The 26,574-nt window shown below is 33.2% G+C and overlaps 4 protein-coding genes across 10 annotated transcripts in view; 1 reads left to right on the top strand and 3 right to left on the bottom strand.

The window, feature by feature from the left end:
* Positions 1-26,574, bottom strand: part of LOC142978322 (uncharacterized) — a 273,041-nt gene that overhangs the window by 210,738 nt on the left and 35,729 nt on the right. For all 7 annotated transcript variants that reach the window (XM_076122707.1, XM_076122709.1, XM_076122708.1 and 4 more), the window contains exon 2: positions 10,827-11,342. In XM_076122707.1, the coding sequence (XP_075978822.1) occupies positions 10,827-11,271 (445 nt within the window). In that variant the 5' untranslated portion in view covers positions 11,272-11,342. The remainder of the gene's footprint in view (positions 1-10,826; positions 11,343-26,574) is intronic.
* Positions 15,261-20,177, top strand: LOC142978539 (uncharacterized). Its single transcript, XM_076123018.1, has 2 exons — positions 15,261-16,096; positions 18,505-20,177. The coding sequence occupies exons 1-2, from the start codon at positions 15,296-15,298 to the stop codon at positions 18,916-18,918; spliced, it is 1,215 nt and encodes a 404-aa protein (XP_075979133.1). The 5' UTR covers positions 15,261-15,295; the 3' UTR covers positions 18,919-20,177.
* LOC142978538 (uncharacterized) lies at positions 20,263-23,257 on the bottom strand. Its single transcript, XM_076123016.1, has 3 exons — positions 23,162-23,257; positions 21,780-22,625; positions 20,263-21,411 (listed from the first exon to the last, which is right to left on the bottom strand). The coding sequence occupies exons 2-3, from the start codon at positions 22,590-22,592 to the stop codon at positions 21,001-21,003; spliced, it is 1,224 nt and encodes a 407-aa protein (XP_075979131.1). The 5' UTR covers positions 22,593-22,625; positions 23,162-23,257; the 3' UTR covers positions 20,263-21,000.
* On the bottom strand, positions 24,574-26,471 carry LOC142978495 (uncharacterized). Its single transcript, XM_076122968.1, has 2 exons — positions 25,423-26,471; positions 24,574-25,007 (listed from the first exon to the last, which is right to left on the bottom strand). The coding sequence occupies exons 1-2, from the start codon at positions 26,176-26,178 to the stop codon at positions 24,594-24,596; spliced, it is 1,170 nt and encodes a 389-aa protein (XP_075979083.1). The 5' UTR covers positions 26,179-26,471; the 3' UTR covers positions 24,574-24,593.

Here is a 26,574-nt window from a genome sequence, read left to right as displayed (position 1 = left end):
CAACGCTTTATAATTTTTCTAGTATCTAAAATACTCTATATCTTTGTATTTTGTTTAGTGAAACAGAGAAAGGCTTGTTGACTTATCTCCGCTTTTCTTTACTTTCAATCGTAGATAATGTTGGAGGCAGCCTTAATTAATAGTATTTTGAGCCCGTCGGGAGTGTTCGGCTGTTCTCGGGAGTCGTCGGCTTTCAAAGGATGTTTTTTGTATTAGAATAAAGGGTTTGCATTGTGCTAGATTTCTAGGTCACTGAAGAAAGGGATTTTAGAAGATTGATGGCTGAATTCGGGTGAAAAGCTGAAACTGTTTTGAATTAATAAATTATATTTCAGGAACATTACTTCTATTATCTCCGAAATGTTTTTGGATTTATTTGAAAAACCGGTGTAATTTTGACAAATAATAAAAAAGAATTACCATTTAATTACCTTACAAGGTACAAGCACAAAGGGTAAAAAACATGTTCAACACATTTTTCTTTATTTTGATACTAAAACTATAAACATGATATCAAATTTTATTGATTCAAAATACTACGTACGCGGTCAGCTCATTGCATTCGTTCGTCATTCGTAAGTAGGTATATCAGATTACCTGAGTGTCTCATTATCCAAAGTGTCAATGACTTACTTATGCATTTTATGAATAACACGGCCATGTTATGGACTATACTGACAACGATACGTAATTTGAGGCCAGATAGATGTTCACTGACCCGTTGATTTCGTAATGAGGTAAAGTATGATTGGAGTCCGATTTTAACAAATTATTTATTCATACATACGCAATATTACTATTATTATCACGCCTTTTTCCCGTAGAGGTAAGCATAGACCGCCACTAGGAACGATTCTTACAAACTTCCCTTGCCTCATTCACAACCATATATTTCTTCATTTAGGTCAAATGTTGAAACTTATGATCGTTGTTACAACTAATATAATTAATCTACCATTTGCTAACTAGCGTTATAGGCATTAATGATAATCTTACACCTAAACTTTAAATTCTATTTTTCTCTTGGACGATGTTGGGCGGTGACTGCAAATGTATAAAATATTAGAGCAACACCCATGAGTGGCACAATACTAAGGTAGATACACTCCTATTGACTTACTCATATATAGGTGCCGCCAAATAACTTGAACAATTAGCTACATCTTAGTGAACGATTTTTAGGTCAGTTTAGGTATAATAGTTTTGCGCAAAGGCGAGGGCGTTTCAGCTTCGACCACCCAACTGGTATAACAGCCAACCAAGTGTCCTCTGCACTGGGTCTACATTCTGTTTACTTTCTAATACCGCAAATTTTGTTTAAGTTGTTTAGCGACGTCTATACCCTATTACCTAGTCACTGAAACAACGACGAATCGTTTCTTTTCAAGTGGATATTACCATGTATCTAATCAACCTCTCAAGGAGATAACCTACTTCTCTTCAAAACACAGTATATACTTAACAACGCCTTAATTCAATAGTACCGCGCTATCAATCAACCATTGTTCGATACACTGTTTGAAACGCCGTGTTTTGAAAGCCTGCTGAAATTTACTTCTTGCCTTAATATCAGCAACCCTTGGATAATACATAATGAGAACTAGGTGAATCTGAATGGGATGATTTTGTATTTTAATTGAGGCTTCTTTTAGTCATGTGCCAAAGACAGATTCCTATTTGCTTGGGAATTGTGACTTCAGAGTAGACTGCAAAAGACTTAGGATTACTCAGACCTCAACATACTTAGGGATTTTTAAGGACACTGTTTTTCAGAGAATTCAGTTCAAGGCAAACACAGAGAACTACATATATATACTATACTTAAAAAAAAACTTGTAGGTCACACTAATATTTTTATCTCTTACAAAGAGAGCAGATGAGAACACCTTTGCCCAGCAGTGGGACAGTACAGCTCAAAAAACGAGAGTAGAACCCTAAACGCATAGAAGTAGCTTGGTAACCATCACGACCACTGCACCACGGCCATCATATCTTCCTCTTTTGTTAACCGACCTTGTACTAAAAGCTGAAACTCCAAAATCATCGTAAACAAATCTCCATAGATTGTATACCGATACAATAGACTTACAATAAGTATAATAGTATCCCAGCAGCTCATTGTGTTGATGGATCATTATGCATACATTTTTCACTTCATTCATCACAATGTGATGAATTGAAGTGATTTATTACACGCCTACCTGCTTTCTAGGTGTTATCGCGACTTCTAAAGAATCGTGGAAGATTAATAAAGGCTTTTATTTTCAGGAAGGATCTTTAGGGAGTCTACTTTAATTCATTCAAGGACTGAAGGCTTCTTAACTCGTTCGGAAAAAATAATCAAGCCCAGTAATATGGAATAGTAGTGTGTAAAAAACTTTTACTAATTCTACTAATTTAAGTTTAAAGTATTTATGATAACAAAACATCAAAACCATATAAAATGAAAAGCTTAAAATATTGTAAAAATAAAAGGTACGTTCAATTTTTTTAGTTCACATAAGTTGTTCAATATAACGTACTTTTTAACGAAAAATACTTTCAATTTACGATGTTGAATTAAGGTAAAATATGCACTGGTCTAACAAAAGATGAATTAACCATGATTCATCATAGGCCTACGTTACCTGCTCTCAGTGGGCGTCGTGGCGTTTCTTAAACGTGTAGGCGTTACATGAATCATTGTCGGAAGAAAAATGGTAAGACATAGCTTTGGGCTTTCTTTTCATTAAATTTGTATTTTTAAGGATATTCATTTTGCATTCGAATAAGTTAAAGTGTTAATAAAATTAAATCTTTGTGAATAATCTTTTATACTTCGTTAATTACTTAAAATAATTCCGTGTAAATTGTTAAACTCTGATACCTGAAGCAAAACTTCAACCATATATTATACTTGTAAATCTTTATAATAGGTAAAAATCTGAGCAAAGCACAATAAATAATAGCACAATATACAATTAAATATCTAGTTAAAAAAATACTTTACCAATTCCAAATAAAACAACCCCTAACTCCAAATTCCACCCCTAACGTAGAGAAATTCTTAAAAAACCAAAATCTTTCCAATAAACAACCAATTAGCCATCCAATTGACAGCATATTCCACTAAATTGAAAACACGTAACGACAAAGGGTTGAAAATGTCCCTTTTAACGTGTAAACTATCGATATAATTTGTTTGGGAACAACCCTTTCAGAGCTCGTTTAATGTAACCCACTTACGCTCTTAACGACCTCTGTGTGTATATTTTTATGTAGATTGCGTTTAATTTTGACGGCTTTTTGAAGGTTATGAAGTTTCAGCTCCTCTGAACATGTTCTGGTCACAAGTATTATTTCAACAGACCTTATTATATCACTTTATCTGTCTGATAGTATATGTAACCACTAAACGTTAGGGGAGTCAGGGCTTTTTCTTATTAATATGATAATAAATAAATAAATACATAATTATGACGTAACGGAGCGTTTCAAATAAAATGAGTTAGCTATTATTATTTTTTTTGTGGTAAACAATTTTATCTGTTGTTGTGTGCTACTAGGCCATAATAAGAGTCGTGTTGTAGTCCCTACGTTCTAACAGGTAACTTCAAAATTTAATTTGAAGAACTCCGAAAATATCACTCTGAGGCCAATTTAAAGTTTGAGGTTGTAAATTTCTGGAGAGGCTCCTTCAAGGGTGGAAAATGGTCAAAGAAAACTAATAATAATTATTTTAAAAGACTTTCCATATGGTGTGAGTAAAAAGATCTTCCTTGCCGAAGTCCGTATATTTGATATGATGATTTTATATTTTTAGACAAAGCCAAGGGTAGATGGTTTGTTAAACAACTTCTACATTATGCAAAGTCATTTTTGCTAAACTAAACTAATCTAAATAAGTAATAAATGAAGTACTTAACGAAATAAGATCTACAGAATTAAAACAGAAATGCTTTTGTTATCTGATTAATTTTTCAAGAGATAAAACACATTTAGACTCATGTATAATAACGTAACGTAATTTTATATAAACAATTTCTGTGTTCAACTCATATTTCTACAAACTACTCGTACATTTCCCAAAAACGTCGTCATTTCGACACACAACCGCAAATATCGAGCTCGTTTGCCGCCACAGCGCTGAATTCAAATCATATTATTGCGAAAACGTAACAACCGCCGCGTTATTACGATACAGTGGCTAATTGCAATTTGGGGTGCGGTTCATTTGTCGCTTATGATCATATCGAAGTGGGGCACTAATGAATACCTTTGTCGTGTACAGAATGGAAACTAATAGCGGTAATGTCCCCTGTTTAATCATTGTTATAAGTTTGCTATATTATTGCTTGACTGTCTGTGTGTTTGTTTACGTTTTCCTTCATTTAATAAGACTGATAACCAGTCTTTCTGAGGGGTATGATTTTATAACCCAGGTTGGGTTGCGGAGGACTAATAGGCAGTCGCTCCATGTAAAATACTGGTAATGCCAAGACTAGAAACCGACTTTCACGTAGTTGCATGAAAGGCTAGGCTAATGATGATGATGATGATGATTTTATAGTTAATTAAGTCACGTGGGGAATTGAGGTAAAGTAAAAATCTTTTGTTAAATAGGAACACTGTTACATCTCGGCTTTTAAACTACAACCAAACTCAATTTCATTAAGAAAGCTTCAAAATGTTATACGTGAAAGTAACACTAGTCTTGATCTCAAGCTGACTGACTGTAGCTACCGCTCGTTTCGTATAAAACATTTAACAAATAATTCAAACAAACCAAGCATTGTACTACAAACAATGCATTAGTCACATCACGTTATGTACAGACGGCGTGACAGGTTGTAAGGAGCGGCACAGTCGCTAGGGAACGGTTTGTGTGCTTGTAAATGTATTACGTAATTATATGGTTTTTAGTCTGTAGTTTCTAGTTGATTGTAGTGTTAAATACTTTTTTAAATTAGCCGAAGTGCGATCATTTGGCGGACTTTTAAGGAAATAAGTAGACAAATTAAGATATATATTAAGTCGTGTTTTTTAGATGTTTTAGGTATATAAACTAGCTTATGTTTAATGTTGGTGAGCCTCTCACGCTATCATGTGGCTTACCTAATTAGTAAAATAGTTAATATTGAACTACATATAAGTACTTCAGACTGCCACTCCCGTAGACTTAATTATGAGAAAGCAATCTATTGTGGGCCAAATGTTATCCTAATCGGTTCGTCTTTAGCAATGCAAGCTTACTTTTGCGTTTAAAGTAACACTAAATATTAGGTCGGGGAAAAAGTCTTTTTGCATTTTAGTATGTATGAACTTGTAATAATATCTCTTTGGCTTCAAGAATCACAAATGAGTATACGATTCATTAGGTTTCTTTCAGTGAGCTCGTGAGGTACTCAAATGTCGAGCTTTTTTGTGTAGAGAAAAGATTTTATTACAAGTTCATACATACTATAATGCGAAAAGACTTTTTCCCCGACCTAATACATAGTACATACCTACGTATCTACATATTAGAACAATTGTTAATTTCACTAGATAACTGTAGGTTCTCTATAATTATGCCTATACCAATTCCTTTAACCTTTCATAATATTAATACAATATTTTCTTTCATTCCATATCATTTCAACTAAACCTCAATTACGAAAGGTCATAAAACAATAACTACACATCAAATGAAAATCAACCTTATATATAAAATATTAAGTCTCAAATCAGCTCGCCTTACTGTCTTGTATATTTGATAAATAATTAGGTTTGGATCTCAATATGTTATTGTTCTGTTATCCTTGGTTATAAAGGGTCGCGTCTGTTTCGTAAACTGTCATGTCAATGATGGTTTGATGTTTGATCGCTCTTTGTTTATTGAAATAAATAGATATATTAATATTACTTACTTACTTTGGCCTATAACTTGACCTGTGTGGGGCAATTTCTTAAATAAGAGTGTTGTACACTCAGTCAGTAGTTCATATTAATCCTAATAATATCTATTGACTGATCGTAACATACGGAATTCGACTCCTGGATTAGTAATCTTTCTATTTTGACTGGGAAGGCCAAAATCAATTCGTCTAACCAACCAGTGGTTCCCAACCAGTGGTCCGCGGAAGACAAATATAGTCCGCGACTGATCTGATCTAAACAAGTTGATTTTCGTCCTCTCGTTCAAATTTAAAAAAAAACTATATTATACATATACTAACTAAAACCAATTTTTTAAACCATTAAACAAACGCAGTCTCCCAATCATTCCGATTTAACCACTGAATTAAGTTTGTTGGTTCAAAAATTAAAATCAAATCCAAAACATAATTTGAAACCCAAAAGTGATGAAAACAAAAACATATTTATTTTGAAAACTTGCTGTTTAACTTTGTAAATTGAATGAAAAACCGTTTAAACCGCACCGTAGTCAAACAAGTTGGGACATGTTCTCGTAACGGGGGCCCGAATTAATGATTTGTTGCCAACTTTAATTACTGTCTCCTGTAACTAAGGGAACAATTTAATTGTTGCTACCTCAGAAAAATATGAAAAAGAAAGCAGCAAAAATGTATGTATAACATACAATTTCAGCTCACTATTTTTTTTTTACTCAAAAAGCGTTGGCGTGACGATCTAGATGCCTTTAATATTAATTAGACACGCATAGCAGGAGATAGGTAGGATTGGAAAAAAGGGGGAGGCCTTTGCCCAGCAGTGGGACAATAAAAAAAAATCCTACGACTAGGCCTGCGTATCCTCCCTGAGTATCCTCTTATTTCCACGCTGGGCATTGGGCAAAGATCACACGGTATAAGGGTATTTATGTATTCGATCCCACCATGCTGGACAATACCGTTAAAGCAAGTAATAACGAAGTCTAATAAAAAACAAGAGTTAACCCTGGTTCCTGAGTATATTTAACGGTAGTTTATCGATTAAATAGCGTTTTTTTATATGAGTTTTAACGCTATTGAATAGATAAACTACCGTTATATGTATCTCAGAAACCGGGGGTTATTGATGCATTGCCTAGGTTTTTAGCTCTTGACTTCTTGACCTTGAGTGGGAGACGAATATTTGTGGCTCTATGTTTAAAAACAAAAAATAACTGAATGTTGCTCTCAAAAGACACGCTTACGCAAAAAAGATTAAAACGCAATTCAAAAAGACAACTTCAACTTGTCAAAGCTGTAGAACAACAAACCGATTGAGAAAAAACAATGTCTTTGTAGAATATCGAGAAACATTCAAAAAGCTGAGTGCAGTCAAGACTTTGAACAAAAACAACAACCTTTTTATTTATGCTCTTTGAAATACAATTCATATTTTAGTTTTACAGTTCTCTCGACTTATGAAAATATAAAACACTAAGGACGGTTACAGATCAGGCGTAGTTGCAAGGAGATTTCACAGTGCTGTTAACTGTCTCAATAAAATATTGGTGTAAAGTCCTCCTACTGTTTGTTTTTATGTTTTACGTTTTGTTTCACGTAACATGATACAAATAACAAAGAAAAAGTTCATCCTGCTGAACATATTCATGGATTTACCAATAGCAGTATTAACAAAACTACGAAAATTCAGACTTTTTTCATACATTTCTTTTACATTTCCCTTGTGAACATGACTTGTTCGTAGACCCCTAACGTAACACCGTAGACTTACAGCTTAAAAGAAATAGCGAATTGAAGATCTCATTTTTATCTTTTCATATATGTACGTAGTTCCGCAATAACTGCATTCACTAATCTTATTTTAAAACGAATGACGAATGGGCGCATATCACAAATAAACCACCCAGGTATAAATAATATTACATAAGTTTTATTCAGCATTATCGAAAATACGGCATATCTGCACTCGCCCTAAGGCTTATCGTATCGGACCGAACACAGGGGACCAATAATTTTCTATAACATTCAAATTTGCTGTAAATTTTCATACAGTAAAAGCCTTTTTAGTGGAGCTTTTATCAAGAGTCGAATAAAAACGTACTTCTTTTTGTAAATTGGAACGTTGTAAGAGCTTTGTATGCGTAAAATGAAGTGGCATTATATAAATTGCATGTGTTTCTTTTTTATTTTGAGAAATTTCATATTTGGGCTGATTTATGAAAGTCATTCCTGAGTGTGTTACTGTTTGTATTTTAGTTTATTTTTCAGTCGTGCCGATTCAAAAATGATTATGTAAAAAGAGTTTCTTTCAACAATGAAGAAAAGGTACCAAGTTAATAAATAAATAAATACTCTTGCATATTACCTAAAAAAATTATGTTCTATACTGTTTACAAAGTCCCACCCGATAAAATCCTGTATCTAATTCCTGTATATATTTTATAATACCTAATAATAATATGTATTATAACGTATTTATTTATGTACCTAGTATTATATTTTGTATGTATGTAGCTATGTGTATTTATCAATATTTATGTATTTTTGTATACTTCTTTCCATTTTAATCTTTCTTAACTATTTGTTTATTTTGCTCAACTCACTCCTTCACTTCTATTATACACCTACTTCTTCTTATCTCTGCACCACCCGTAGGTTGACTGGTAGAGAATGCCAATGGCATTAAGTCCGCCATTATACAACTTTTGTATATAAAGTTAATAAATAAATAAATAAATAAAAAAATATATGCCAAAATAAAAATATGCTTTTATTCCCATCAACTTTCGCCTTTCTTCCAACTATGATGGAGATGGCTTCCAATCTCCTTTTATACCATAATACCTTTTAATCCATACATCCAAATCACGACAAAACCTCCATACGAGTAGACTCATCATATATCATCTGCCTATCCAATTTGATCAAAACGGCTTAGTAACTCGCTCAAAATACGTCTCATCGTAATTACTCATAATCAACTTACCAACAAAGTCAACGCTAACATCTTAACGTACATATTTTACGATCAGTTCTTATACGAGCGATGCTTTCTCACTAGGTCGTTGGTTCAGTCCCCTGTGAGACAAATATTTGTCTATACCTGTACCAATAGCTGTGACGTCATTAGTGTTAGGTTATGAATTGACTGTTTTTATTAGGTTTTGGAACATTTGTTACTTACGCAAGTCTAAGGTATGGTCTAGCCTTGTCAGGGATCAGAAACTTGGACCGGTTTTGCGTATGAAGAACGCTATGAAAGTCAGGTGTAAGTCATGGCTACATATAGGGTTGTGTGCTAAGTCTGTAAATACAGGTGTCTGTAAAAATATCCATCGCTTTGGTTTTAAGAACCGTCTGTGTACCGTTGATCCATCGGCGGATCCTCTGATAAGATGAATGAGGATACAAATTTAAAAACTTAAGACAACATTATCCTAAAACATTATATGAAAGGCCTTTTCCAGAAACTTCATCAAACAGTTCTTGAACGATTCCTTAAATGGGATTTGACCAGCTTGATGACCTAAAAGGTACCGATTTCTAATTTAGAATTGGCATGTCTAGCTCTTACTTAGTAGTGGAAATATTATTGGGTCAAATAATTTAGTATTATTTAATACTAATTTTTTTTTTATTTTTTCCTATCCAAATGAGGCTAAGTTCAATCAAACTCGACATGTAACTGTTGCCAAGAGGCAGTATGTATGAAATGAGTCGGTTCTTGGCCGAGGGTCAAATGAGCACTGGTTATCCACTTGGCTAGAGGGGCGTGATAGCTCGCCAACTATTTGTCTCGCCAAGTACTGTATTTGTCTTGTTTTACACTGACAAATAGAGGTTTATATGCACCTGTTACGATTGAAATTGTTTTTTAAGTAACAACTTTTGTACTCTAAATTGCTCTGTGTAACTGAAACTTTTAATAAGCAGCTAACAAAGTGTGTGTAAAATGCAAAATAATATTTTTTTTCTGTATGGGAATTGAACCCACGACCTCCCTACGCTCTTTGTCAAACGAGTTAGAATCTGAAACCAGTAATCAAATTTGATAATGCCGATGGTAGCCGTATCCATTGCTCCAAGAGCAAAGTATAAATCCCATAAACACTAATCAAAAAGCTGCTAAGAAAAAGAAAATTAAACTGCCTCCCAAACGGCATTTGACCAACTGCATTATCCCTTGCCCCATTCCATAAGAAGACCTAAGCAATGGAAAAATAAAAGATTTCTACTGACTATAGGCCTCTCATCTTCTTTGTATAGTGTTTATAAATTAACTTACAAAGTTAGATATCTAAACAAAACCCTCAATCAATCGATTCATCCATTGTTAAATCAGAATATTTATCTCATTGCTTGAGTAAGCCCGCTTATTCTCACAATCGCTCTGTGTACTCAGATTAGTTCATTTGCATAGATTACACGAAGGTTGTTCAACATAATCTGTCTAAATAACCGCGTGGTTAATGCGAATACACTTGAAAGATTTACTTTATTATTCTTTATCTGACGACCTTGAATTATCTTTGAAAAACCCAGTTAACGAACGTTATTGCATGTCATATCTATTGACAATATTGACACTCAAAAAGTGTCTCAAATCTGTTAGGGTTCCATTTTCTTGGCTTGAACAATTATTTATTTATACGACTATTTATGTCTTTTTTTTAGTTTTTGCAATAATTAAATGTTTTCCCTCACACTAAAAAATGTACTAGAAGCAGCACTGCACGTGGGCCTATACTTCATGAAAACGTTAAAACACAAAAATAATCAACCGGTACAGGTATTTTATGAACTTTTGACAGGCTATGATAAAATTACTAGGAACATTTATCTTCTAACTTTTATTCAATACTACCCGTACTATTGGATTCAAAGGCACATTTGAGTTCAACCACACTAAAGTTAAACAAACAAGATAAAAGAAACTTAAAGTCTAATACTCACCATCATAAACGACTCCCCGCACCAGCTGATCCGTCTCAAACACAGGATGGCTGAGCGTCAGATTGACGTCACTATCCTCATCACTAACCGTCACTATCTCCTCACTGTCACTGGGGATCCGCGCAAAGGCACAAGCATCACTAACATCAGCTCTCTCACTGACCACATCACTTACTGTCGTTACTTCAACCACTTCCTCACTCGTCGTAGTCTCATCATAAACAGCTTCTACTTTCTCATCGGCTTCAACAGGTGGCCCTGGAGATCTCCCCGGCGCAGGGTCACCACTCAACGTGGAACTATAAGGCAACGAAGCTAAAATGACAATCGTCATCAAGAAGTTTATCAGATATCCGTTCATTCTGAATTTGGTCGGCTTTTTCATTCGGTTCGTCGTCTCCCATGGTTTCTTGTACTTGGACATCAATTGGTTGTTTGATGACATTGTTTATGTTGATTTTTTTATGGATTGTTTTGTTTTGTTTGCTGCCTCGGTCATGTTTCTTTCGGGAATGTCTGTGAAAGAAAAAAGCTTATTAGATTTTTTATTTTATCATTACTTAGCACTCAGGATAGTCGTAGCTTAAATTTGAAAATAAACATTCTAGACGTGTTAATAAACTATTTTATAAAAGCTAATTTTTAATCATTAACATTACTACATAACTATTTAAGATATTAACATACGGTTCTTTTTTTCAAGTTGTAACTAAATTAAAAATAAAACTAAAAAGTAATACAACAAGGAATTTTGTAGTGTTTTCCTACAGAATTCCTATCCTATAGAAAGAAGGCCCTGACAAAAACAGAATCAATAACATCAAATACAACACAGAGTAGTTTAAACTACATAGAACATCGTCAAGTATTATAATTCAGAGGGGCTCTTGAAACACTTCTCTAATAAGGTCTGTGCGTCTGTTCCCAAACCTTGGAGAGACGTCACTTGTTAATTATTCACTCCCAAATCCACTTTAATCTTCATATTTTAGAACAATACCATCAATATTATTTCGAGAAATTTGTAATGTTCCTGTAAGTAAATAGGTATATAAGACTAGCTTCTGTGTATGACTTCGTCTAGTGTGAAAATTATTTCCGTTTAAAAAGTATCTGTGTAAATCTAGATCTAAAACTATCCGGTTGCTACATTTCATCAAAATGCACTTAGAGGTTTGTAACAAACATTCATACATTTTAACTAAATGTGGCTTTTACATAATTTGTAGGTAGTAGGATTATACCTATACCTATATTTGGAATAAAATAAACACCATAGTTTTAGTACAGCACAGTACTCACACAGGATGGTGTCACAGGTTCGATTCCCATACGGGACAGTTAATGGTTTTGTTTCTGTTGTTTGAAAATAATAACATAAGCGTAATTCTTAGTGCCTTTTATAAAGGAGAAAATAAAGCTGATAGCTGGGTACTATTTCAACCGTTGCACCCTTTTCACCGTCAAAACATGTTTTTATTCTTTGTAAAAATATTTTCGAGTTATAAAAAGGGCTTAATAGATTATTTTTGGCGGCAAAAGGATAACCTAGTAACCTATTTATCAGTTAGAAGGGAACAATGAAATAAGGGTTGAAAAATATTTGGTGGAAGATAGAACGATAAGGGGTAGTGAGTTGGTTAAGAAAATAAGTTTATTTTTTTAAGGAAGATAAGTAATTTAGTGGTTCAGAGAAAGAAGACTACCTATTTTTTTTCTATTACAAAAATAATTGAAATTTCTTTAAATACTGTTATAGTTTTCTGTTGTCTGAGCGGTTGCATGAAACGCGACCTCTGAACACGCGGTCCATGGTTTGATTCCCAAGTCGGGTAACGAACTTTTGATTTTTAACTTTTATTAAAATATTTTCCTCATAGTAGCCTGAAGTTTGGTATGATGTCCACTGTGCCGTCTGATTACTTACATTACATTACAATAAAAGGCTCGCTCCCTATTACATGAGACTCACATAACGAATTATGTATCTATTTCATACAACTCTGATTACACCTTCGGGACAATACATAATAACAGTACATTCCATGACACATAACTAACAAAACACTATGTACTTAACGTTCCCATAAATCAAAACAAGTGAACCAGCTGATGTAGTCAAGCGGCAGGTTGTACCTCCTGATCATGAGCCCTTGGTTCGATTCCCAAATCGGCTATACAGAATCGCATAAAGATGTACCTACATACAATACAGTAGCACGATTCTCTATAATTGGAACTATCGAGTATCGAGAGTTTGACATTTAAAATTTACTACCAAAATAGTTCCTACGACGCCCGATAGAGGCGCTGATCGGATTTTCATGCAAAATTTCTCGATAGCTAGCCGGTTGTTGATAGTCTATCGACTATCAAAAACCGGCTAGCTATCGATCGTAGTTTTTAATTGAGCAACAATACTTTTAATACATTTATGTTAACAAAACACATTACAAACAAAACACCATGTACTTAACGTTCCCATAAAACAAAACAAGCGAACCACTAGCAATTGAATTACGAAGTTGCTCACTTAAGTAATTACTGGCCGCGCCTACATCGATACAACCCTAGTTACAACGTAGTGAGTTTCATATTAAAGTTGATTGTACTGAAATTCAGAGGTAGTGTTATTGGGCTTCTATAATTTATATAAGAATGTTTTTTGTCCGGTAACTTGTCAGTGTGAAAGGATTTCAGGTAAGAAGTATTATATACTAGCTGACCCGCGCAACTTCGCTTGCGTCACCGAAAAAAGAATGGGTCATAATTTTCCCCGTTTTTGTAACATTATTCATTGCTACTCCGCTTCTAACAGCCATAGCGTGACGTTATATAACCTATAGCCTTCCTAGATAAATGGACTATCTAACACTGACAGAATTTTTTAAATTGAGATTAGCGCGTTCAAACAAACAAACAAACAAACTGCAACAGCTTTATAATATTAGTAACTAGAACTATCGGTTTGCCAAATCTCATTTAAATCTGTTCAGTAGTTTTTTACTCCGAACATCCAAACTATCGCATTGATAAACGTGCCCACTATATGTGTATGTATGTATATGACAACAGACTCGCCCCGGGACTTACATTCTAAATAGCGTTTATATTTCATATATCTCTGCCTGTATCTTTGGTTATAACAGACATGATGTTTTAAATAAAAAAATATAGATTTCTTATTGCGGAATATCTTTGATTCAAGATCGACTATTTTTCCGGAGTAAAAAATAATTTGTGATAAGGAAGGAAGTACTTCCATGTAGTTTAAAAAGGTGATCTAGGAAACATATTAGATATTTATATTAACTAGAATTTAAATTAATTCAGATCACGGAAGATTAAAAGATGAGTCATTAATATTAATTTTCTAGAAAATAGTAAAACTGTTTATTTTATAATCAATATTCAAATATTTCATTACTTTTAATTTATGTAAATAAGTCTCTAATGTGTAATCTATACTAATATTATAAAGCTGAAGAGTTTGTTTGTTTGTTTGTTTGTTTGTTTGTTTGAACGCGCTAATCTCAGGAACTACTGGTCCGATTTGAAAAAATCTTTCAGTGTTAGATAGCCTATTTATCGAGGAAGGCTATAGGCTATATAACATCACGCTACAGTCATTAGGAGCGGAGTAGCAACGAAAAATGTTACGAAAACGGGGAAAATTTTGAACCATTCTCTTCAGTGACGCAAGCGAAGTTGCGCGGGTCAGCTAGTGTTCCGATATAACGCTAAAACGACTCAATCAAATTGTATACAACTTTAAAAGAACCAGGGCTTATTATCAGTTATTTTTTAACCCAAATATTAATTTAATGTTTTTGCTATTTAACTGCACTATCAGCTCATTAGCATGACATTTAACCTGCCGATAGTAAAAAGATTTTAAAGACTTGAACACTAAATTATCTAAATATATAACTCAAAGGTGACTGACTTACTCCTAGTTTCTGAGGTACATTAAGCGGTAGTTTATCTATTCAAGAGCGTTAAAACTCATATAAAAAAACGCTATTGAATAGACAAACTACCGCTAAATGTAATCAGAAACCGGGGTATGACTGACATAGTGATCTATCAACGCACACCCTAAACCACTGGACGGATCGCGCTTAAATTTCGTATGCAGGTAGATGTTATGACGTAGGCATCTGGTAAAAAAGATTTCGATCAATTCCACCCCCAAGGAGATGAAAGTTTGAATAAAAAATCTGTCCTAAGACACAACCCGCCCGAACGAAGTCGCGGGAAAAAGCTAGTTAATACAGTAACCTTCTCCAATGCACTATAATTGATTACTTATCAAATAATCCGCATTGAATCATCAAAGAATTAGTCTCATCCTTGTCTTTACAACGACATAAAATAATAAAGCATTCTCAAGTATAAAAGCAGTATTACTCCAACTCATATAAACGTCGAGCGTCGAATTTCTGCTTATTCGCATTTAGCCGTCCGTCATGGAAGTCGACATCGACTATCAATTTAAAACTCACAATTTCGACGAAGATAATAGCTACTGCAAAATCACACAGTGCGTTAAAAGTATTATAAAAAATGAGGGTTATATAAACTATAGTGTGGATAAAAAAGTGTACCGACCCGATGGCGGTAATTTTCTGGGCGTTCTTTGTGAAGTGGATATCAAAGGGACAACAGCTGGGAGGAAGAAGGAAACGAATTTGTTCCTCAAAATCATCGTTGGACCTTCCGAAGACATGACTATCATCTCCCTGTCAGACGTCTTCCGAACTGAATTGTTCTTCTACAATGAACTTTCAAGAATCTATATGGAACTGCAAAACGATGCAAATGTACCTTTTAAAGAAAGATTCAAGACTGTCAAGATTTATAATGAAAGTACTCCAGAAGTGATTGTCCTTGAAAATATGCTTAAGAAAGGCTATAGAACTAATTATAGGAAAGACTGTATGTCTCTTGATGATGCTGAAGTTACCGTCAAAGCCTTAGCCAAGTTCCACGCGTTGTCATTCGTTTTGGAAGCAAAAAGACCTATGTATTTCGAAAGGAAGATAAAGTGTTTGAAAACTGGCGTTGCGTGCAATGAAGATTGGCGAGATTTTTTAATGAAAAGATGTGAAATTACTTTGAATTATTTGAAGAGTGAAAGCCGTAGGAGATTCGAAGCTTTCATACCGAAGATATACGAGAGATTTATTGAGCTCCTCACCTCCAAGTGTTCCAAGAAAGTACTGTGTCATGGTGATTTCAGACCTAATAATATCTTGATGAAGAAAGTTGTAAGTATTTGGTTTCATTCCATTATTTCATGCAAAGTTGTTTAAATAGAAAATATAGCTCGCTAGCTCTGGCCCGCGACTCCGTCCGCGTGAACTATATTTACGTATAATATTATAATGCAACGGGTCTTATACGCGATTGAAAATTGAAAGGTTAGGATATCTTATTTGCTGCCCGACGTTTCTTCTTATATTTACGCAGCTTATTATATACACGCATAGATCCCATAGATTTTTTAGAATAATACTATCCTATGCCCTTTCCCGGGTCTCTAACTATACCTATTCGTACAAATCGGTGTATTGGTTTAGACATGAAGAAGAGACAGACAAATATAATTTCTTTCGCATTTATAATTTTAATAGTGACTAACTAAGCCCCGAGGTTTCAGTCACGTGTAATTTGTTTAACAAAAATGGTGTCTGTGCAGTGATGTGCAAAAAATATAGCGTCACATGTCAGCTAATTAGTTATAATAAACATAATTATCTAGAATTACCAACTGTCTGTCGTACATTTTGCCATATGTAGCTATTATACTTTATGAGTTTTCAAAAACGACTTATAATTACAGACATTACGTTCGAACAAACTAACAAAAAACTTCTTTAACGCTATTATGGTGATATAGGTACATATGGGAGGATACTTTTTCAGAAAATATATATTTCAATTCGCAACAGTGGTTACTCAGGTTGTTACACAGACAAACTCTTCAATTTTATTTTATTAGTATTGAAATAAATAATGTAAATTTTAATCTATACTAATATTATAAAGCTGAAGAGTTTGTTTGTTTGAACGCGCTAATCTCAGGAACTACTGGTCCGATTTAAAAAATTTTTTAGTGGGCTATCTAAGCCCATTTATCGAGGAAGGCTATAGGCTGTATATCATCACGCTACAACCAATAGGAGCATAGTAACAGTAAAAAGTGTTACAAAAACGGGGAAAATTCTGACCCATTCCCTCTTATGTGACGCAAGCGAAGTTGCGCGTGTCAGCTAGTATATGATATAATCATATGTCTCTCCTAAAGGTGAATGTCATACAATTATCAAAGAACACAGTTATTTCAATAGTGATACTCTAATGAGTGTTAATGAGTGCCCTCTCTGACCTCCCAATGATATTATACCTATCTAAATAAATTAAAAACTTGCTATACAGGTCTATATTTTTATCATTGACCTGTTGTATCTTTATTATGTTTATATAATTTGAAATACTAGTATTTACTTAGAGCTCTGCCCGCGTTAATATTATTTAGTTTGTGAGGTTATCTGTCGTTTGATTTTTACGTTTTTTATTCTATCGATTTTTGTTAGATGGTATAAGGAGAATCCGTCGAATTATTCTTCCAATAAGTTTTTCTTCCGATAATTATAAGTTTTTTCGTTAAGTGTCACAGAAAGACAGAATTACTTTTGCATATAATATAATACTTCTTCTTATCGTATGGTTAGTGGTCAACCTAGTGTCAAAGTTGTTCAAGCCGCCCGAAAGCCTTTGACGTGGCTTATATAATACTGATATGGACTGATGAACGGTAGGTATATTATTTTGGTGTAGTGGTTTGTCTTATCCGAATTATTACTCCACTCATAATACTATTATATTTTATCAAAAATGCACAATAAATAGGTAATAAATGTAAAACTCTAGAATCAAATAAAATTATAACTCATTTAATATTCGTATCACAAAAGAGAATTTGATCATAAATATTTCTTATTAAATAATATGACAACGCACAAATGTAATTAAAGTATCGATCCATATTCATGATATTTCTTATTTATTATTAATGATAGACGTTCATGGCGTTGAGGTAGGTTTTGTATAAATATATTTGTATATCACTGACACGCAAGTAGCTTAGTAGTTGAAAGTATAAAATCTAAGCTACCATTCCTAAAAATACATTGTACAGTTTGTAATATATTAAAGGTACGACAGGATGGCCTTTAGCTGCTTCTCAATTAGAAAAAGACGAAAGATTACGGTATCCTACAACGTAGAGTACCTCCTGACTACCTCCGTGGCGCAGTAGTTAAGTTGGTCGCCACGCCACTACCATTGCGTCGTAAGGTCGTAAGTTCGATTCCCACACGGAACAATTATTTGTGCGATCCACAAACAGTTGTTGGGGTCTGATTGTACTTTGTGTACGTTGTTTGTGTGTTTGTTAAAGTCCCCGCGACACAAGAGCGATACTTAAGGCGGGTGTTGTCTTTTTAAGAAATAAATGAAAAAGGTGAAATTATATCCATCTGTTAGTCTGCGATTGGCCAGAGTGAGAGTATCAAGCCTTCATTCGTCTCTTCTGTATAAGACTTAGGAAGCCTCTACCCAGCTGTGATCCAGTCATGAGTTTACACTACATTTTTTTCTCTTTCTTTTACAGAACGGAGTGACAACAGACCTCATACCAATCGACTACCAACTGATATACTACGCGTGTCCCATCTTCGACCTGGCCTACCTCATCTTCCCAGCAACAGACAGACCCTTCAGGGAAAAACACCTCAACTACTTAAAAGAACTTTACTATAACACTTTAAAATCATTCTTACTATATTTCAAAATGGATATTACGAATGTTTATCCTAAGAAAGATTTCGAAAAAGATTTCAGGGATAAATTAGATCATGGTTTGACACTGTCTTTGTTACTGATTCCGTTGTTGATGGCTAATGAGCATGATCCACCTAACTTGACTGAAGGAGAGTGGGCTAAGATGAGCTTTGAAGAAGATGACCGGTGTAAAGAAAGGCTGGTGGGCGTTGTTGAGGATTTTATTGAGATGGGTTATTTGTAGGTTATAGTACAACTGTCTTACTAAGAAATGTTGAGTAAGTTCTGATTGATGCAGTGTTTTGTTTTTTCACGCTTATACTGTTTTAAGATTAAATAAAAGTGTCTAAATATTGTAAAACTTATCAAAGTTTATTAGTAAGACAGTAGTTATTTTCAAAGGCAGTACAATGCTTTGACTACCTACTTAAAGTAAGTTACATATAGTTTTATTTGAATGTAGTACTTATAAAACTTTTACATTTTATTTATTAATACAACGTAATACAGTTATCGTCGAAAGTCTTTACTAATGTAATTTATATTTTATTTATAAAAATATGTACCTATGTAAGTTATACAATAAAGTAATAATATGTATGTTTTATCTATACTAATATTATAAAGCTGAAGAGTTTGTTTGTTTGTTTGTTTGTTTGTTTGAACGCGCTAATCCCAGGAACTACTGGTCCGATTTGAAAAATTCTTTCACTGTTAGATAGCCCATTTATCGAGGAAGGCTATAGGCTATATATCATCACGCTACGACCAATAGGAGCAGAGCAGCAGTAAAAAATGTTACAAAAACGGGGAAAATTTTGATTCATTCTCTCTTATGTGACGCAAGCGAAGTTGCGCGGGTCAGCTAGTTAATTTAATAATCCTGATAATTATTGTACCAACTCAACTTTTAACATAATTCTAACTAGTGTATTACATAATATTGTAGTATAGTAGTAGTAGTAGTACACTAATATTTAAGGATGTGCCTGCAAGAAAAATTATACCCGCACGTAGTCAAATTAGATTAATTGCTAATGAATTTAGTTAACTTGCTTAAAATTAATAATAAAAACTATCTGTGTACACAAATATTTGTCCAAAGTGAGAATTGAATCTAGAACTACCGCGATGGAAGCGACCAACTTAACAACTACGCCAAAAATTATCTAACAGGCGTAAGCTAAAACCTTGTAATTAGTTTTCCATAATTTAGACAATTAAAGCAAAACCAATTACTGACTTGTATATTCAGATTATCAAAAACAATATGGTTTATTATAAAAGTAAACAATCTCATTAAACAAAACAGTATTTATGTTATTCTGTTTAAGGAAAAACAGCTAATGGGATTCCGGAGAAGAAATATCAAATATAATACGTTTTGAATGAAAACCTTGTTCTGTGAAGATATTGTGAGAGAAACTCACTTTTATATAAATTATGAAATTAAGTGTAAATATTTGAGTGCTGTTTTTGAGACAGCTAAGTATTTATTTTCTTTTTTGTTGACAATTCTCAGTCGATGCTGGGTCTACAAGCCTAATAAATAAATGCGAAAATTGACACCATGGATTATGCGTAAGTATGTTACTGTATCATGCAAAAACTAATTGACAGATCTTGGTGAAATTTGATAGAAAGATAGATTATAGCGTAGATTAACATATAGGATACTTTTTATATCGGCAAATCCTTTCATTTCAGACGTAGTCACAGGTAGAAGCTAGTAAGTATATTCGCCGCTAATTCTCGAGAGCTTGTAACGTTTGCCAACTTACAGTTACACATTGTGACAGTCTGACAGACTGATATGACCTAATTTTCATTGTAAGATGTGAGTCTAGAATGTAGTAATCTATGTACGAGTAAGTAAGTAAGTGTGTGTGATCTTATTCAAGTTAGATATAATGTCAGAAGGTAAGTAATTAAATTACGTAAATAAAACAACGTTGAGAAGAAAGAATATAATAAAGTTTAAAGCATATAATTAGGAATATACTTAAGAATGAAGGTTAATCATTTTATTTTATGTTAGAGCTTAATAAAAGATGTTACAAAATTACAGATTATAAAGTTCAGCGATAATAGAACAAGTTACAGCTTAAAATACAACACATTATAAACGTAGAGTAACCTTGGATCTTCACTTTATACTTAAAGACAGCAGCATTTGATTTTGAAAACAAATGATTAACAATAAATCAAAACATAATAAATCTATATGAAAACAAAATAATTTAGTAAAATTCGTCTACAGTGCATGACAAATACAAAAAACAGTCAAATTGAAAACCTCAATTTCGAAATCAGTTAACAAATGAATTTATATAAAACCCCATTCAACATAATCTTCGATCACTCCTCGAAGTCTATCTCTATATCTCTCATCTACTCTAATACACATATCTTCAATTTCTTGTGACACATCAGGCGTCCCATCTTCCACGGCAAGCATAAAAGGTAGATACATCAACACAAACATCAAACCCTGGTCTAATCTCTCCTTGTACACTCTTTCAAAAACTTCCTCAGGATATACATCATTTACATCAATATTGAAATACAGTAAAAACGTTTTCAATGTTCCATAGTACAGGTCTTTGAGGTCTTTCATGTGTGCTTTCCTGAATTCTCGATCTGTGCTGTAGTAGATCAGATATAGGAAGTCGAATATCGGACACCCGTAGTGAATTAGTTGGTAGTCGATTGGTATTATTTCTATTATTTCACCTTCCTGCAAAGACATAATAATGTTTTGAAACGGAAATGATTTTGCAACTGTTTCCGAAGATACTGTTAGTGTATGTATAGTTAAAACATAAGGACCTTAGACGATTAGAAATTAATCCAGTTAAATTAGTATTGCATATTCAATAACAAAGAAATCTGAATCAGTGCTATTAAATTTTTCGAAAAATTATTCAAAATGATAATACGTAATTATAATAATATTATGTTAATAATTTAAATAAAATTGTATCAAAAATACTATTATACTATATGAATATAATCGATATATTTTTTTACTTTTATTGACTATACTCGTGATGAGTATTGTGATTGTTCTTCTTAATATTTCAATGTAATTCGTAAATCACTCACCTCAATCTTCGTCATGATATTATTAGGCCTATAATCTCCATGACACAAACATACTTGTATGGATTCATCAGTCACATTGTGTTCAAACCTTTCCCCAACACTTTCAAATACCTTCTCAAGTCTATCTTTATATTCCTCATCAATATTGTTAACAGATAAATCTTTCATAGTTTTCACTAGTATATTCCATTCTTCTTTAAAAATTATAGGATATTTTAACGTCTTTATCTTTTCATTAAAATAATCAGGTTTTCTTTTTTCCAATACAAATGAGAGTGCGTGAAATCTTGCAAGGTGTTTGACCGACATTTCAAGGAATTTTAATGACATCAATTCCGTCCTGTGATATGTTATAAATCCTTTATAAGTTACATTTTCCATTATGATCGCGTCATCATAACTCTCATTATAGACTTTAACCATTTTGTATCTTTCCTCTATCGGTACATTTACTTCTTCTTGTAATTCTTCAAAGATCTTCCCAAGTTCTTTATAAGCAAAATTCTCGGTCTTATAAACATCGGCTACGGATACTATCTTCAAAGCTTCCTCTTCATCCATTGCTTCTTTCACAAATATATTCGTTTCTTTTTCTTCATCTTTTGTTTTGCCTTTAACATCAATTGCATATAACACTCCTAAATAATTCCCACCTTTTGTTGATAGACAGTTTTTATTCACTTTGTATGTTATATAGCCTTCATTTTCTATGATTTTCTTGATGGCTACATCTAGTTTACTCGGAGCTTTGTTTTCTGGTGTCACTTTGGCGTCTCCAAGCTGGTATTTTTCTGGACACAATTCCACTTGCATCTTGAAGTTATCACTGCAACTGTTGTGTTAACACTATAAGATAATAAAAGGACTCAATATATTTATAGAAGTGTCAATTATATTTATAAAATTGTCAGTAATTCTTTATAATGATATAGGGCCTGTCACAGGAATATATTTAAAATTAAAATCAGATGTCGCTTTTATCTGTAGCCATCTATACTTATAATAAATCTGTAGAGAGGTCAAGGTCAGGTTTTTTCCTGTCTGTATGTTACGCTGCCACGTAAAAACTACCAATTAGAATGCACTGAAATTTGGTATATGCATAGAATAAGTAGTGGAGCAACTTATAGGATACTTTTTATCGAATATTTTCCGTGTTTGAGACATTCATTGAGCAAGGCCTTGGTTACGGATTTTTACTACACCACTACTACTATATATACGCCTGTTATATCTGAAGGTATATACAGAGTTGTATTAAACACACACGTTTTGCTATTTACAATATTAGTCCTAACTAACAGAGTGCGAGTTTATTGCCATCTACCGAACTCATTACCAAACTCCGGACAACTCTCTTTTCATTTAACCGTTATACTAACATTTAAATTATATCACCGAATTTGTTGAAAAATAGAACTAGATCTTTTAATCCCCGCCTTTTAAAACTTATTATCTTTACATGAGGTACTAGCAAGTAGCTACTGAGTAAAGTAATAGATACTTGTACTAAAACATGATAGACTGAACCTTGTAGCCCTGTTGTTCTTTCATTTATTTGCATTATAATAAGCATTTCCTGTTCAAACGAGTTCTGGTAGCGAAACAATATCATCATTGATGTCGATGTACAGTCAACGAAGTAATTAGTTATATTTATGAGCACAATACGTACTTAATTTCGCAAATGTAGATCAATTTGTATTCAAAATATAATACATGGGTTACAAAAATAGCTGACTGGTTTAACCGTGTGTCAAAGTGTATTTTTTTTTTCGAAAATTGAGATTTATGTAGGCATGCATTTTTGTTGCTTTTCTAACACAAATCATGGATTTTTATAGATTAGGGCCTAAAGGCTATTTAAAGCCTGTTTTTATACATAGGTTACTTTCCAACACGAAGCATCTTTCCAGGCAATCAGAGACGAAGGCAGAAGTTAGTGAAATTAATATTATACCAAACATATAAAATTATAAAATTATGAGACCGACTGTACTAGAGGTAGAATGAATAGTCTTACACGCGTCAATAGACCCTATTATTTTGTCCAGACTTAAGATAACGTGAATATATTAAATATTAAGACGTCAATACTATCAAGTACGTATTGAAAAATACGATAGTGCCAAAGTTTTGCATTAATTACCCCTTTTTAGGGTTCGGTGCCCAAAAGTTAAAACGGGACCCTAGTACTAAGCCTCTGCTGCATATCTGTGTGTCTCCAGGCTGTATCTCATAGACCGTGATAGCTAGAAAGCTGAAATTTTCATAAATAATGTATTTCGGTTGCCGCTATAACAACAAATACTAAAAATTAAGGGTTGTCCCCATACAATAGGCGTGATGTTTCGTATTTTTTTTGGTACGGAACTCTTCATTCGCGAGTTCGACTTGCACTTGGCCGATTTTTTAATTTAGGCGTCTTAAAAAGCAATTGATATCCAAATTATACTGGGTTATTTTTAGTTTATTTTATTTAAAGAAAACGTAAAATTAAGTGGTGGTAATAAACAAGGGTTAATGTAGTCTCTTTTCACTATCACTAATATTATTACAACACAACACTGTAGAACAAATTATAAAAATTATAGGCGTTTGATATTTGGCCTAATCGTCAAACAAACCGAAAAAGTAAGCATGTGGTAATTCTAGTAAAATAGTGTACTTTATTTACTTTAAGGAAATAAAAAAGTTTTAAAAATTACAGACATTTATTGCAAGGGATATCTCATCCAAAAGTACTTAGAAAAAAAACACGAACCATTCAGTATTCAATATATTTATTCTAACATTCGTTTTATAGAAAAGTATTTAAATATAGCCCCACTGTATAAATTCATCAACAATTTCACGGTAACGCTTCGTAAACCTATCATCTACTTTAAAGTTAAGTGTAGATAATTCCTCCGTCGTCACATCAGGCGCATTTCCTTCCACCGCGAATAAAAATGGCCCATAAAAACTTAACACCATTAAACCAAAATCTAATTTCTCTTTATAGATTTTCTCAAATAAATTTCTAGGCAAAACCGCCTCGATATCAATCCCAAATTTCTGTAGAAAGCCTTTCATAGTTCCGTAGTATAGGTCCTTGAGTGACGCCAAATGGTTTCTTCTGAATTCCCGGTCCGTCCCGTGGAATATGAAGTAAATGAAATCCAGGATAGGATTGCCGTAGTTAAGAATTTGGAAGTCTATTGGTACTACTTCTGATAGTTTCCCGTTCTAGAAAGAATTATAATAATTAGGAGTTTAAACCAAAACACAAGAAGATCGCAAAAACCCGCAAAAAAGCAAAAAATGGTGTTTTATATCGTGTTTTATAAATACATTATTATGTTACGAAAAAATTTAGGTGAACACGATTACATAGATTTTCTTCACATATTTAATTTCATTTTATTTTTGTGAAGCATACATAAATCATAACTCTCAAGTTTTTTAACTTATTTATAAAAATATATGAATTTATGAAAGGCTTATAAAGTGTTTTGTTTCTTTCACTCCTTAGCGAAATGAAAGAGAGAAAACATATTATAGTAGTTTTACAACTAGAATAGGTTTATAGAGAGTTTATGAATAAGAGGGTTTGTTTTTAGTTTTATTTAAGCTTATTTTATATACTTTAAACTATACTTACAACTTCTTTAGCCATGATATTATTCATTTTATAATCTCCATGGCACAGTGTTCCAATACCTGAAGTATCATTCATATATTTCGGATAATCAGCTGTTTTTTGCAGCAAAATATCTTTCTTCTTTTCTTTGACATCTGAGCTCAAACAATTGATAGAATAATTTGCCATATTATCGACAAATGCGTACCAATCTGCACCAAAATTGTAAGGTTGTTTTTTCGTAATTATTTTCTCTTTATAATAATCAGGTCGTTTTTCTTTAATAACAAATGATAAAGCATGGAATTTAGCAAGTTCTATTATACTTAATTCAGCATAATCGAGAGGAATACATTCCATTCTGTGGTACAATTTAAATCCTTTCTTTCCCAAATGTTCAAGAATTATAGATTTTGGATTACATTCGTCAAAACTGGCAGCCATTTTAAATCTTTCTTCAATAGGTATGTTCGCTTCAATTTGTAGTTCAGTAAACACTTTTGCCAGTTCGGTATAAACCCAAGCTTCAGTTTCAAAGACGCCAGGTATAGAATATATAGACATTTGAATATTCTCAACAATATTCTTAGCAAATATATTTATTTCCTCATCTCCTGTTTCAGTTTTTCCTTTGATATCAATTTCGTATAAAACACCCATGTAACTACCGCCATCTGTCGACAGGTTCTTGGAAACAATGTCATAATTTATAAAATTATGTTTTGTTGCTATACTTTCTATGGATTCTTGTAAATTTTCCGGTAGTTTATCTGTCATATTGATGTTTGTTTCACACGGTAAATTCTATATACAGTAGTAAGTGATAAGACGTAATTCAATATGAATAAGGTTTACAAGTTTCAATAAACAATGCTTCTTGATATAATGCTAAAGTTATATAGTAACATGAAGAACACACACTGCACTATCTATGTAACAACAAACTGTTAGGAATATGATAAAACTATTTGTTTTAAGCGATAAAGAATACAATACAACGTGGAAACGTGAGTCACTAACGAGTGCGGACACTCGTGTGCGAGATATCGTGGCCATTCGTGACCGCTCGGCAATCTTCGGAAACGCTCGGCTAATATGGTTTTGTAAAGGAATGGAGGCAAAAAAAACCGTTATCGAAAGATGGCTTAGATTAAAGTCGTAATGATAAGAAAT

This window comes from Anticarsia gemmatalis, chromosome 14 (genome assembly GCF_050436995.1).
Source record: "Anticarsia gemmatalis isolate Benzon Research Colony breed Stoneville strain chromosome 14, ilAntGemm2 primary, whole genome shotgun sequence".
Taxonomy (NCBI): Eukaryota; Metazoa; Arthropoda; class Insecta; order Lepidoptera; family Erebidae; genus Anticarsia; species Anticarsia gemmatalis.
The sequence above is the reverse complement of the archived record's forward strand: the minus strand, read 5'-3'. Positions and strand labels throughout refer to the sequence as shown.